Source organism: Narcine bancroftii, chromosome 3 (genome assembly GCF_036971445.1).
Source record: "Narcine bancroftii isolate sNarBan1 chromosome 3, sNarBan1.hap1, whole genome shotgun sequence".
Lineage (NCBI taxonomy): Eukaryota > Metazoa > Chordata > Chondrichthyes > Torpediniformes > Narcinidae > Narcine > Narcine bancroftii.
In genome coordinates this window covers 357785059-357797574 of record NC_091471.1, presented here as the reverse complement: position 1 = coordinate 357797574, position 12516 = coordinate 357785059, and the positions used below count along the sequence as shown (strand labels likewise).

General features: G+C 43.0%; 1 protein-coding gene across 2 annotated transcripts in view; it reads left to right on the top strand.

Moving 5' to 3' along the window:
* The first annotated feature begins 6293 nt into the window (after nucleotides 1-6293).
* Nucleotides 6294-12516, top strand: part of cyth1b (cytohesin 1b) — a 196899-nt gene continuing 190676 nt past the window's right edge. Inside the window, exon 1 of one of the 2 annotated variants that reach the window (XM_069930014.1) lies at nucleotides 6294-6405. In XM_069930014.1, the coding sequence (XP_069786115.1) occupies nucleotides 6387-6405 (19 nt within the window). In that variant the 5' untranslated portion in view covers nucleotides 6294-6386. The remainder of the gene's footprint in view (nucleotides 6406-12516) is intronic. The other variant, XM_069930015.1, reaches the window with a different exon arrangement.

The following is a 12516-nucleotide window of genomic DNA, read 5'->3' as shown; positions in this document are numbered from 1 at the left end:
CAGGACAAAAGGTGAGGCCTGGTAGGTTTTCAAGAGTGAAAATCAATTCAACACTAGGGGTTCTGGAAATCTTAAATAAAATCAGAAAATGCTGGAAACTCAAGATTTCCAGACTTCTCTGTTGCTATTTTAGGTTTCCAAGTGTCATAAAGAAGGGAGAGATTTTGGGGCGGATTCCAGAGTTGAACCATTTAACAACCAAATGTTTTTTTTCATTGGGAAGAATTGGAACGTGGTAGGAACATGTACAGGAGATGAGATTTGAAGGGTGAGGTGTGGCAAAATGTAAAAACAAGCTGTGAAAGTCTAAATTTAAAGTAAAACACAAACTTCTGTTGAAGTAAAAACACCATGCTGAAGTTGCTTTTGGCTTGGTAGATGGTGTAGGTTTATGGGACCTGGTTTGAGTTGGATTATGGACATCAGACTCTTGGTGAATCTTGGTTTTTGTACTGGATTATCAAAATCTCATTACTGTAGCCCAAAACAGTATTTTAGTTCTATTGAATGGTGGCTTCAAATACTGGAAACGGAAAATAAATTCCACTGAGTGATTTGCACTTGGGAATTGCAAGTTTAAATTTCCCAGGATCTGCATTTTTCAAGCAGAAGTGAATATGTAAAGTAATATCAAATGGGCAAGCACAATTGTTGTATTAGGATCTTAAAAGCCAGCAAGTTGCATGCATAATTACACTTAAAACTTGTTTTTAAATTGTGTTGTTTGGCTTCTAACATTTCCCTGGGTCAAAGGCTTGATTTAACACTTTAACCAAAAGATTGGACCATCAGAAATGCATTCATATTAAGGCCATAAAACAAAGGAGCAGAAATAGGCTGTCATTTCAAGATTCCTTTATTGCCATGTAATTAAAAATAGTGTAATATTACACAAAATTACACAGATTCGCCATCAGCAGAAATAGCCAGCCGTCTCTTACCTTCAGAGAAAAAAAAGCAAAAGCGAGTCCTCCAGAGTCACCAAATGTCCGTGGATTCCCCTCTAGTGCTACTGCAGCCACGTAGACTCCAGAACAAACCATCAACAACCCGAGCTCCAGATATGAACCTCCGACACGATTGGAAACCCTTCAGTTTCCTCCGTACTCTCTCACATCTGGTTCCATTACCTGGCACCCCTTCAGCCAATCTCCAGTCAGTCTCCAGCTCTCTGCCGCCTGGTGTGAATCTTTTGATCACAGTCTCCAGCAGCTCGCAGCCGTCACTGCCCTGTGGGTTATCTCCTCTGCTTTTCATTCTCAAACGGGTGGGTGATCTCCCTGTTTTCTGCTGCCTTGTGCAAGTCCTCTGCTTTCTTGAAGTCTGCATCCCCTCATGGCTACTGCCTCCACCATCTTCAGTCCAGAGACCGCAGTCACAGGATTTTAAATAAAACCACTGTCGGTTTCTTTAACAGCCTTTTTAAAGCCTGTACAGAGATGACAGCTGCTGGACTGGGTGGTTAGACCCTGCAGGGGGTCACTGTACCTCTGATCTCGTGGGTTCTTATTAGCGTAAACACCGCCATTTGATCATGAGGTGATCCATTTTCCCACTCAGCCCCTTCTCTCTATAGCCTTGATGCCTTGGCTAAACAAGAATCTATCTATCTTAAATACACCCAATGACCTGGCTGCCACAACTGCCTGTGGCAACATATTCCACAGATTTACCACCCTCGGCTGAAGAAATTCCTACACATCTCTTTCTACATCTACTCTGTCGATGCCTTTCAACATTTGAAATGTTTCAATGAGATCCCCCTCATTCCCCTAAATTCCAACTAATGCAGGCCAAGAGCTGTCAAACGCTCATCTTATGATAACCCTTTCATTCCTGGAACTATCCTAATGAACCTCCTTAAAACACAATCCAAATTCAGCCCATCTTTTTCTTCAATTGCTTGCAATATTTCAGGTGAGTCTTACCACTGTCTTATAAAACGTCAACATCACATCCCTGCTCTTGTATCTTATTCCTCTTGAAATGCATGCCAACATTGCATTTGTCTTCTTCACCCACTGTCTCAACATGCAAGTTACCTTCAGGTTATCCTGCTCGAGGAGTCCAAGATCCCTTTGTATCTGGGCATTTTCAATTTTCTCCCCATTTAAAAAATATTCTACCCATTTATATTTTTTTGTATACATGACGAATAAGGTCAACTATGGTAAAGGGAATCAGTTTGGGAGAACTGATCTATTCCGAGAACATTTCTGGAGAGGAAGCCATATTGTTGCCCTTTGATCTTATAGAAGATTTTAAATGGCAACCCTTGAATAGTGGATTTGTTCTAACAACAGATATGAAGACTATATTCTCCTATATGAAGACTATATTCTCCTATATGAAGACTATATTCTCCTATATGAAGACTATATTCTCCTATATGAAGACTATATTCTTCTATATGAAGACTATATTCTCCTATATGATTATATTCTCCTCTAATAATTTATGGGCATACGATGTGTTTGAAATCTTTACACTCCTTTAAAGTAATTTCTGTGTTTGTATATGAAATATTATTACAGTTGGCTTAAATAATGGCATTAAAAATCAACAGTAATGGGTTGTCATGCTAATATTTATGGATCTAATTAAAAAATGTATTTTTAAAAAATTTAGACTTACAGTATGGTAACAAACCATTTTGATCCACGAGTCTGCGCCGTCCAAATTCAACCAATTATCCTACAACCCCGGAAAGTTTTGAAAGGTGGGAGGAAACTGGAGCCTCCAGGGAAAACCCATGCAGACATGGGGGAGAACATATAAACTCCTTACATACATCGGAGGATTCAAACCTTGGTCCCGATCGCTGGCGCTGTAACTGTGTTGCACTAACTGCTATGCCAGTGATGTTGCCCCCAATGCCAGTCATAGCCCCCACACCAAACCATGCCACCCCCATGCCAGCTGTGCTATCCCATTTTTCATAAATCTGACACAGATGTGCTGTAATATTGTAGAAGTAGTATTTGAAAGCTACTTAGTATTTGGGTTTAGCTTTTAAAGGGAAGTATTTTATTTTTCTGATATTTTGCTTTAGTATATTCTTTTTTCCACCCCCATATTGTTTTTGACAACAATGCAGCCAAAATATATCATTATTTGAGGTAAGATCCAAAAATAATCAATCTAGACTAGTAAAGTCTCAAATTATTTTCTTGCTTCTATTATCCTCTTGCTTCAGTTCAATAAAAGTCAATAATGCTTTGCAAAGATTGTTCAAAGTGCAAATTATTATTGATTCAATCATGCAAGATGTGTACATTGTATAAAAAATACTTGGTGAAAAGATATAGAAAGAAACTCTCAACTACATGAGATCCAGTGTTTCATACAACATTGGTGAGGCCCCATTTGGAATATTATGCTCAGTTTGGTCACAGGAACGATGTCAAGCTGGAAAGGATGCAAAGATTTTGAGGATGTTGCCAGGACTCGAGGGCCTAAGTTTCGATGAAGGATTCAGACCCAAAATGTCAGCCATTCTTTCTCCCCCTCTAATGTTGCTCTTCCCACTGACTTCCTCCAGCAGAGTGCTATTTTTTTTGCTCCAGATTCTGGCATCTGCAGTCTCTCGTGCACCTCGATAACCTGCTACTGTGGAAAGAATTCAATTGTGTGTGTTGATTGGCCATGTGACTTGTGGATGATGAAGTCTGAGCAACATTGATTTTTTCCAAAAGTAGACTGTTCACAATAAATTATTTGCATAAAAGAAAACCGTTCAAAGTCTCTTCACAGCCTTAGGGCCATGTCCATACTGTACTCTCTACACCATTGCCACCACTGTGGCACCTTGTCGTTACTTCCCCCCTCTGTTGTTTGAGGGGCTTTCCCTCCATATCAGCACCTCAATGCCCAGAGAAGGAAGGACTCAAGACCTTCCCCATAGCACCCTCACCTTGGCCGCACCAAGCCTCAGTGCATCCCTCAGCATGTACTCCTGCACCCTGGAATGTGCCAGTTGGCAGCATTCCCTCACCTACATCTCCATGTGCTGAAAGACCAACAGGTTTTAGGCAAACCATAGTGTGTCTTTCACTGATGGTGACTGTCTCCACTCCAATTATCATGGAAGCTCCTTGAGTGTTCAGAGTGGGGAAGAATGTATTGACCTCTTGCCTGCCCCACATTACAGCAAGGTGAAGGCTGATCTGATCTTGGCCTCAACACAACTTTCTTTCTCTGAGTCACTTGGGAGAACATGTGGAATCAGTTGTGAAGGGTAGAGGGCAAATATCTGTGTGAGGAAGGTGTTTTCTTGAATAAAGGGAACATATTTCTGCAACACCTTTTGTCATCTCTCGATGGCTATATCCCAGGGGTGGCCAAACCTTTTTGGTTGTGGGCCACACAGAGAAATATATAAGGAATCAAGGGCCTAATAATATTAAGGCTAGCAGTTTCAACCAGTTACACTGAAAGAAAAATAATTTTATTTTTAAAAATTTGGACATACAGTCCGGTAACAGGCCATTTCAGCCCAAGAATCCGTGCTGCCAAATTACACCCTAACCTACATCCCTGGTACGTTTTGAATGATCGGAGGAATCTAGAGCTCGCAGGGATAAACCACGCAGGGACAGAGAGAATGTGCAAACTCCTGACAAAAAGCAACAGACCCGATTGATGGCACTTAGTGGCACTGCGCGAACCACTATCCTAACCGAGCTGTCCAGAAACCAGAAAATCACCTGTGCCATTGAAAATTCCCTTTCTATCAAAATAACTATATAACCAGAACAGTTTAACTGTTGACATTAGAGTAGTTTATTAATGTGCTCACATATTCATGTAGGCATTTCTGTACCTGCTGCTCTTAAATGTAATTTAAATGAATACAATAAAACTCTAAAACTGAAGCTGGTGAAAAAAAAACAGGAGAAAAGATCAAGAAAGGGACAAGCCCACCTCCAACATTCTTCCACAAGTCTCAGTGAATAAAATTCATGGCCCAAGTGCCCAACTTAGGGATTATGATGCAATGTGTAAATCTATAGATAAGCTATTAAAGTTAACAGATTCCTTGCAAATCAGCCAAGCACGCTTTCCCTTGATTTCTGTGGAAAAAAAGTATTAATTTTCCACCGTGTCTGAAATTTTCAGCGCTCCCTTGCTATTCTTTTGACTTTTTGGTTCTGCCATGTTTAATCAACACATTATAACTGAGGTGAACATTTTCATCGATGAGTAACGTGGTTTGATAGTTGTTTAAAATGGTAACAATATCTAGTGTTGAAACTGGATACTATCACCACTGTATATATTTACATATAGTAGGAGTGATTGGCTGAGAGCTGTAGCCACGCCCACCGGCTGGTCATAAAGGGCTGCTCCTCACCAGACCCAGGTCAGTCTGGACTGGTCGACCTCAATGTACTGCGCTCCAGTCTTTTGCTAATAAAAGCCTTGGTATGAGTCAACAAGTCTTTGGGTCATTCGATGCGCAACAGAAACTAAGACGTGCAATGTACATACAGTGCAATTTACTGCAACAGGCCACATTCCATTTTATTTTCAGAATTCACCTGGGCCACTTAAAAATGGGCAACAGGCCACACTTGTCCCGGGAGCCATAATTTAGCCACCCTGGCCATTGAGATGCAATTGCTGTAATGCGCACATCGGCATTCCCTCCCCCACAGCCCAGTGTACCGAAAGGCCAACAAGTTTCGGGCGGGCTGATGGTGATTGAAGAACCTCTCTCCCGCCTGTTCCACATTACAAGATCTGATCCTCAGTTCAGCACCACTTTCTTGCCCTGACTCCCTTGGCATCTGAAGCTGGGACCGGGTGAAGGGTCGAGGGTCGGTATCCATGCGAGGTAGCCTTTCCTTCAATAAAAGGGAATGTTTCTGCAACGCCTTTGGCTGTCTCAGGATGGCTATTATCCACGTTAACAGACATTGAAGCACTTTAGAGGTGTCATTGGGGGGAATGCAGCAACCACTCTGAATGAAGGGCCAGAAAACTTGCTCTGGTGGAAATCCTTCTTTCCCAGATGGTTGGGAAGTGTGATGTGGTTCGCCACAGGATTTGTGCAGTCACAGGTGGGGTTTGCAGCCCAGGCAGATTTTATTTGCAGGTCATGGGGACAAGGGAGGAGAATGCACCAGCTGATGATGGAATGGTTGGAGGGGCTGAATGGCCGCCGCCTGCCTCTTGCCCGGAAGACGCACACGCAGCGGTCCTGCAGGGTCTGAGGAGAGGGGTGGCCCGGGGGCCGCGCCACGTGACGCGCCTCCACCAGCCCCGCCCTCTCCCCGCGGCGGGACAGTGACGTCGCAGCGGGCGGACCCGAAGGGAACGCACACCCGCGCGCCGAGTCCCGGGCCAGGCGGCGCGAGAGGGCGAGAGAGAGACCACCCGGAGCCATGGACGAGGACAACGACGGTCAGTGGCAAACCCCCCCCCACCCACTCCCTTCAATCAGTGGCGAGACGGAGAAGGTTGCAGACTGGGAGGGCGCCTCCGGGGGCGGGGGGCCGGGGGCGGGGGGCGGGGGGGAAGGTGCAAACATAATGGCCCAACTCTATATATTTCCCCCCCCCCCCCCCCTTTGCAACGGGAGGCGAAGTTGCTTTCAAAGGTGAGACGTCGCGCTGCCACTGCGAGGTCCAGTGCCCACACCACGCTGTTTCCAACCACGTTTCGGGGGGGGTGTCAGCCTGGCCCCCTTTAAATGAGCACGTGACCCGCCGCTTCCCAAAGTCGAGTGTGTGCCAGTTTTTTTTAAAGTGCAGGACCCCCCCCCCATATCTGACTTTTCGCCCCTTTACCTGGCCTTTATTCCAACGCCGGGCGGCTTCTGCACTCGCTTTTCTGCTTTCATGTGCTATCCTGCAGCTGTTGGAAGTTGGGGGGGCAGCGGAGATGGAACTTCCACTGAGTCCAGTGCAGTGAATGCAACAGCTCATGACTCCACTTGGGCTTCGACACTAAGTTTCCTGTGGCCAATAAATATACCAGCCTCCTTTCATTCTATGCACCTTCTCATGGTTCCACTTGGGCTTCGACACTAAGTTTCCTGTGGCCAATAAATATACCAGCCTCCTTTCATTCTATGCACCTTCTCATGATTCCACTTGGGTTTCGACACTAAGTTTCCTGTGGCCAATAAATATACCAGCCTCCTTTCATTCTATGCACCTTCTCATGGTTCCACTTGGGCTTCGACACTAAGTTTCCTGTGGCCAATAAATATACCAGCCTCCTTTCATTCTATGCACCTTCTCATGATTCCACTTGGGTTTCGACACTAAGTTTCCTGTGGCCAATAAATATACCAGCCTCCTTTCATTCTATGCACCTTCTCATGGTTCCACTTGGGCTTCGACACTAAGTTTCCTGTGGCCAATAAATATACCAGCCTCCTTTCATTCTATGCACCTTCTCATGACTCCACTTGGGCTTCGACACTAAGTTTCCTGTGGCCAATAAATATACCAGCCTCCTTTCATTCTATGCACCTTCTCATGGTTCCACTTGGGCTTCGACAAAGTTTCCTGTGGCCAATAAATATACCAGCCTCCTTTCATTCTATGCACCTTCTCATGACTCCACTTGGGCTTCGACACTAAGTTTCCTGTGACCAATAAATATACCAGCCTCCTTTCATTCTATGCACCTTCTCATGACTCCACTTGGGCTTCGACACTAAGTTTCCTGTGGCCAATAAATATACCAGCCTCCTTTCATTCTATGCAGCTTCTCATGGTTCCACTTGGGTTTCGACATTAAGTTTCCTGTGGCCAATAAATATACCAGCCTCCTTTCATTCTATGCACCTTCTCATGGTTCCACTTGGGCTTCGACACTAAGTTTCCTGTGGCCAATAAATATACCAGCCTCCTTTCATTCTATGCACCTTCTCATGACTCCACTTGGGCTTCGACACTAAGTTTCCTGTGGCCAATAAATATACCAGCCTCCTTTCATTCTATGCAGCTTCTCATGGTTCCACTTGGGTTTCGACACTAAGTTTCCTGTGGCCAATAAATATACCAGCCTCCTTTCATTCTATGCACCTTCTCATGGTTCCACTTGGGCGTCGACACTAAGTTTCCTGTGGCCAATAAATATACCAGCCTCCTTTCATTCTATGCACCTTCTCATGGTTCCACTTGGGCTTCGACACTAAGTTTCCTGTGGCCAATAAATATACCAGCCTCCTTTCATTCTATGCACCTTCTCATGACTCCACTTGGGCTTCGACACTAAGTTTCCTGTGGCCAATAAATATACCAGCCTCCTTTCATTCTATGCAGCTTCTCATGGTTCCACTTGGGTTTCGACACTAAGTTTCCTGTGGCCAATAAATATACCAGCCTCCTTTCATTCTATGCACCTTCTCATGGTTCCACTTGGGCTTCGACACTAAGTTTCCTGTGGCCAATAAATATACCAGCCTCCTTTCATTCTATGCACCTTCTCATGGTTCCACTTGGGCTTCGACACTAAGTTTCCTGTGGCCAATAAATATACCAGCCTCCTTTCATTCTATGCACCTTCTCATGACTCCACTTGGGCTTCGACACTAAGTTTCCTGTGGCCTATAAATATACCAGCTTCCTTTTATTCTGTGCCCCAATCATAAATTATCAAGTGTCTTAAAGAGTACATTGTATATGATTAATTCTTGAACTATTTTTGGCTGCCTGGACTAGAGTGCTCTATTTTAAGATCTTGCATTCTGAATTGTTTCACTGTTTTGTTAATTTACTCTTTGTTTTTGTTGAAATGCCGATAAGTGGCATTGAACAGTGGCAGATAAGATGGAATTGGCCTTCCACCCTGTTTAATAAATATCCAATAAATATACAAGCATTATTTAATTCTATGTCCCAATCACAAATTATCAGATGACTTAAAGAATATGTTGTGCACAATTAATTATTTTTATTTTGGCTGCATGAACTAGAATGCTTTGTTCTAAAATCTTGCATTCTGAATGATTTCACTCTTTTGTTTTAGTTGAAATACTGAAAAGTGGCATTGAAGTGGTGGAGATGAGTCTTGTGCAGTTTCAGTGCTTTATCAGGAGGCGAGAAATAAGTTTGGAGGCAGCTTTGATGTTCACACTGTAATGGAATTTTCATCAATCCAATTTATGACAAGTATAGGAGGGTTAAGGTGACATCAATGAGTGGTTTTCACCTGTAAAACTGTTGCGCATTTCAGTTATGCTTATTGATAAACATTCCACAAACATATTGGAGAGTTGGTGAACCCCAATATTTGGATGGATCTGGTTAAGAAGAAGAGGGAGATACATAGCAAGTATAGGGAACCATTGTAGACGATAAAGTAAGTGTTGGAGAAATGGCAGATGGAGTTTAATTTTAACAAGTGTGAGGTGTTGCACTCTGAGAGATTAAATGTAAGAGGAAAGTGTGCATTTTAAGGACTACTTGATCTTTTCCATTGTAAACCTACATTCTCTAACTTTTATGACTGTGTGAATGTTGGAGTTGACTGATGTGGAAGAACCCTTCTCACTGCACCAGGTATACTTTGACAATAAATTTGGACTTGGGCAGTAATGACAAAACTCTTGGCAGTAGAGGTATGGAAGTGGATAAATTGGTAAAGAATGGTATATTTGCCTCATTGTGTACAAAGGTCAGGGTGGTTTGTTGCCGCTGTTTAAAATTTTGGACTACGTTTGAAGTATCGGGTGCATTTCTGATCGCATTATAAGAAGGCTCTGCAGACTTTGGAGAGGCTGCAAAAGGCCTTTGCTAAGTTGACAAAAACCAAATGAGTACAGAATATTAAAATGGTTAGCCACAGAGAGGTTATTGTAGTGGATAGAGCGAAGGTGCTCAATGAAACAATCTCCCAGTTGGCATCCAGACTCTTTGATGTAGAGGAGGCTGCTGAATGCAATAGATGGGACCTCCCAGTGGCTAACCATTTCAGTTCTACACAAAATTCTCACATTTTCATGTCAATCCATGGCCTCATGCACTACCAACTAAGGCCACCTGCAAATTGGAGGGCCAGGACCTAATATTCTGTCAGGTCACTCTCCAACCAGATGACATTAGCGTCGACCTCCAGTTTTTATTAAACTCCTCCCTTAGTCTCCCTCTTTCCCTAACCCCCCCAACTCCAGCTCCCCACTCCCTTCTCTATCCATTCAGAGAGCTACTTCCTCCCACTTTTTAAAAATCTCTTCTGCTCTCCCATCCACATCTACCTATTACCTCTTGACTGTTGGCCTGTATTCCCCCCACTGTTCTTTCTTCCCTCCTCTCCTCCCCCTACCCCAACATATTTATTCAAGTGCCCGCCGGCTTTTTGTTCATACCATGAAGAAGGGCTCTGGCCTGAAGTGTTGTTTATCCTTTACTTCCTTTATGTTTTCTCCAGCACTTTAGTGGATTGCACTGCAATTGCAGCATCTGCAGACTTTCCTGTTGAACTACAAAATTGGCTTGATGAAGGGAGTTTGATGGTGGTAGTGGAGGGGTTGCTTTTCAGATTGGAACCCGTGACCAGTGGTGTTTGTGTGGACTTGTTCTGGATCCACTGTTGTTTGTTGTCCACATTAATGATTTGGATGAGACTGTAGTTGGCATGGTTACAAAATTTGTGGATGTCACCAAAATTGGTGGTAAAATGGTCAGTGAAGAATGTGATCTAAGCTGATTAGTGGAAAAATGGGTCAAGAAATAGCAGATAGAATTTAACTTGGATAAATCCAAGCTGTTGCATTGTGTTAGTTTAAACCAGGATAAGAGTTGTGCAGTAAATGATAGGGTCCTAGTAAGTATGCTTGAACAGAGAGACCTCGGGGTGCAATTCTCTGAAAGTGAAGACTTTTGGCACACTTGCCTTGATCGGTTATTCAGAGTAAGGATATCATGTTACAATGTGCAAGACCATACTTGGAGCATTGTATGTAGTTCTGGTCACCTGAACAGGCAAGGAGTGGAGGGATATAGCCCGTGTGCAGGCAGATTTTCTGGTTGCTGTACTGTTTTTTGTTCTGTGTTCTCAGTCTACTGACATCATGTTGGCAGATTAATGGAATATAATAGCTTATGATGTGGTTGTAGTGACTTGAGGTTCCTTGTTGTTGGCTGCTTGCAAATGCAAGTAAACAGAGGTCATTTGAATATAAGCAGTGATTGAATATACCCTTGATTTTACTGTTGGTATCCAATGTAAAGCATCATAATTCTTAAAGACACACACTATGCACAGTTTTTCCTACTTGATTTTGGATTTTGCTCCTGAGATGTTTGTAGCTTCTGTGAAATATTTACATGCCAACAATGTCCTTCGAATGTTATGTACAAGAGACACAATTGGTTCAATGGCAGACAGATTTCAAACACCTGTAAGTAATTGCCATTTACCTGTTGAATATAATGAAGATATATGTTTTTAAAAAATGGTTGTGAAATCTTTTATATTTGAACCATTTTGTTTGGGCATGATGAGCCTGTCAAAGCTTTTAATGCAGTTTTTGTTCTATCAGGAAGGATGAGGGAATTGTGGTTATTTTTTCACTAAAGTTACAAATTCAGCCCATAAAGTGGAAGAAGGTGAGTGTCGATTGCAAATGTTAAGACTCTCGCTACAGTAAAAAGGATTCCAATGTGTTTTTTTGTAATAAAGTTGTGCTCTAAATTAGTTATTCTCAACTTTTCTTTGGACTATTCCCCCCCCCCCCTCCCCCAGGACAAGGTTGATGGGTCTCCCTGTCCCGTGAAGCAGTCAAGTTTAGTTGGTTTCTTCCAAACTTCTCTCCAACTACATAATAAAGCATAACAAGATTTATTACATGAGGTGAGAATGGCTACTCGACATCATTCAAATTCCTGGAGGTCCAGCATCTCCGAGGACCTTTCCTGGAACTTCCATGTTGCTGCAATCATGAAGAAGCCTCGCCAACGGCTGTACTTCGTGAACAGTTGTAGGAGATTTGGTATGTCACCAAAGACTCTTGTAAATTTCTACAAGTGTTCTGTGGAAAGCACTCTGTCTGGTTTCATCGTTGGTAAGGAGGTGCCAATGCACAGGACAGGAAAAAGAACTCCAGATTTGTTAACTCGGCCGGCGATATCACGAGCATCAGTCTTCACTCCATCGAGTACATCTACAAGAGGCGGTGTCTTAATAAACAGCCTCGATCCTCAAGGACCTTGACCACCCAGGTCATCCCCTCTACACTGGAACTGGAGCCTGAAGTCTAGCACCCATCGATATAGCTTCCCCTCTGCCATCAGATTTCTGAATGGACAATGAACCACAGACACAACCTGACTTTCTCCCATTTTTCTTGCACGATTTATTTATTTTTAAATTGTAATTTAAAGCAATGTTTGCAATGTGATGCTGCCACAAAACAACAAACTTCATGACAATAAATTCTGATTCTGCATGGAAAAGGACTGAATCCTGAATTTTGGATTCTACTTTGTGAATTACTTGTGAGGATGGTATCACTTTTGACTGTCAATCAATTTTTTTTCTTGTTCCTGCGGTTGGTTT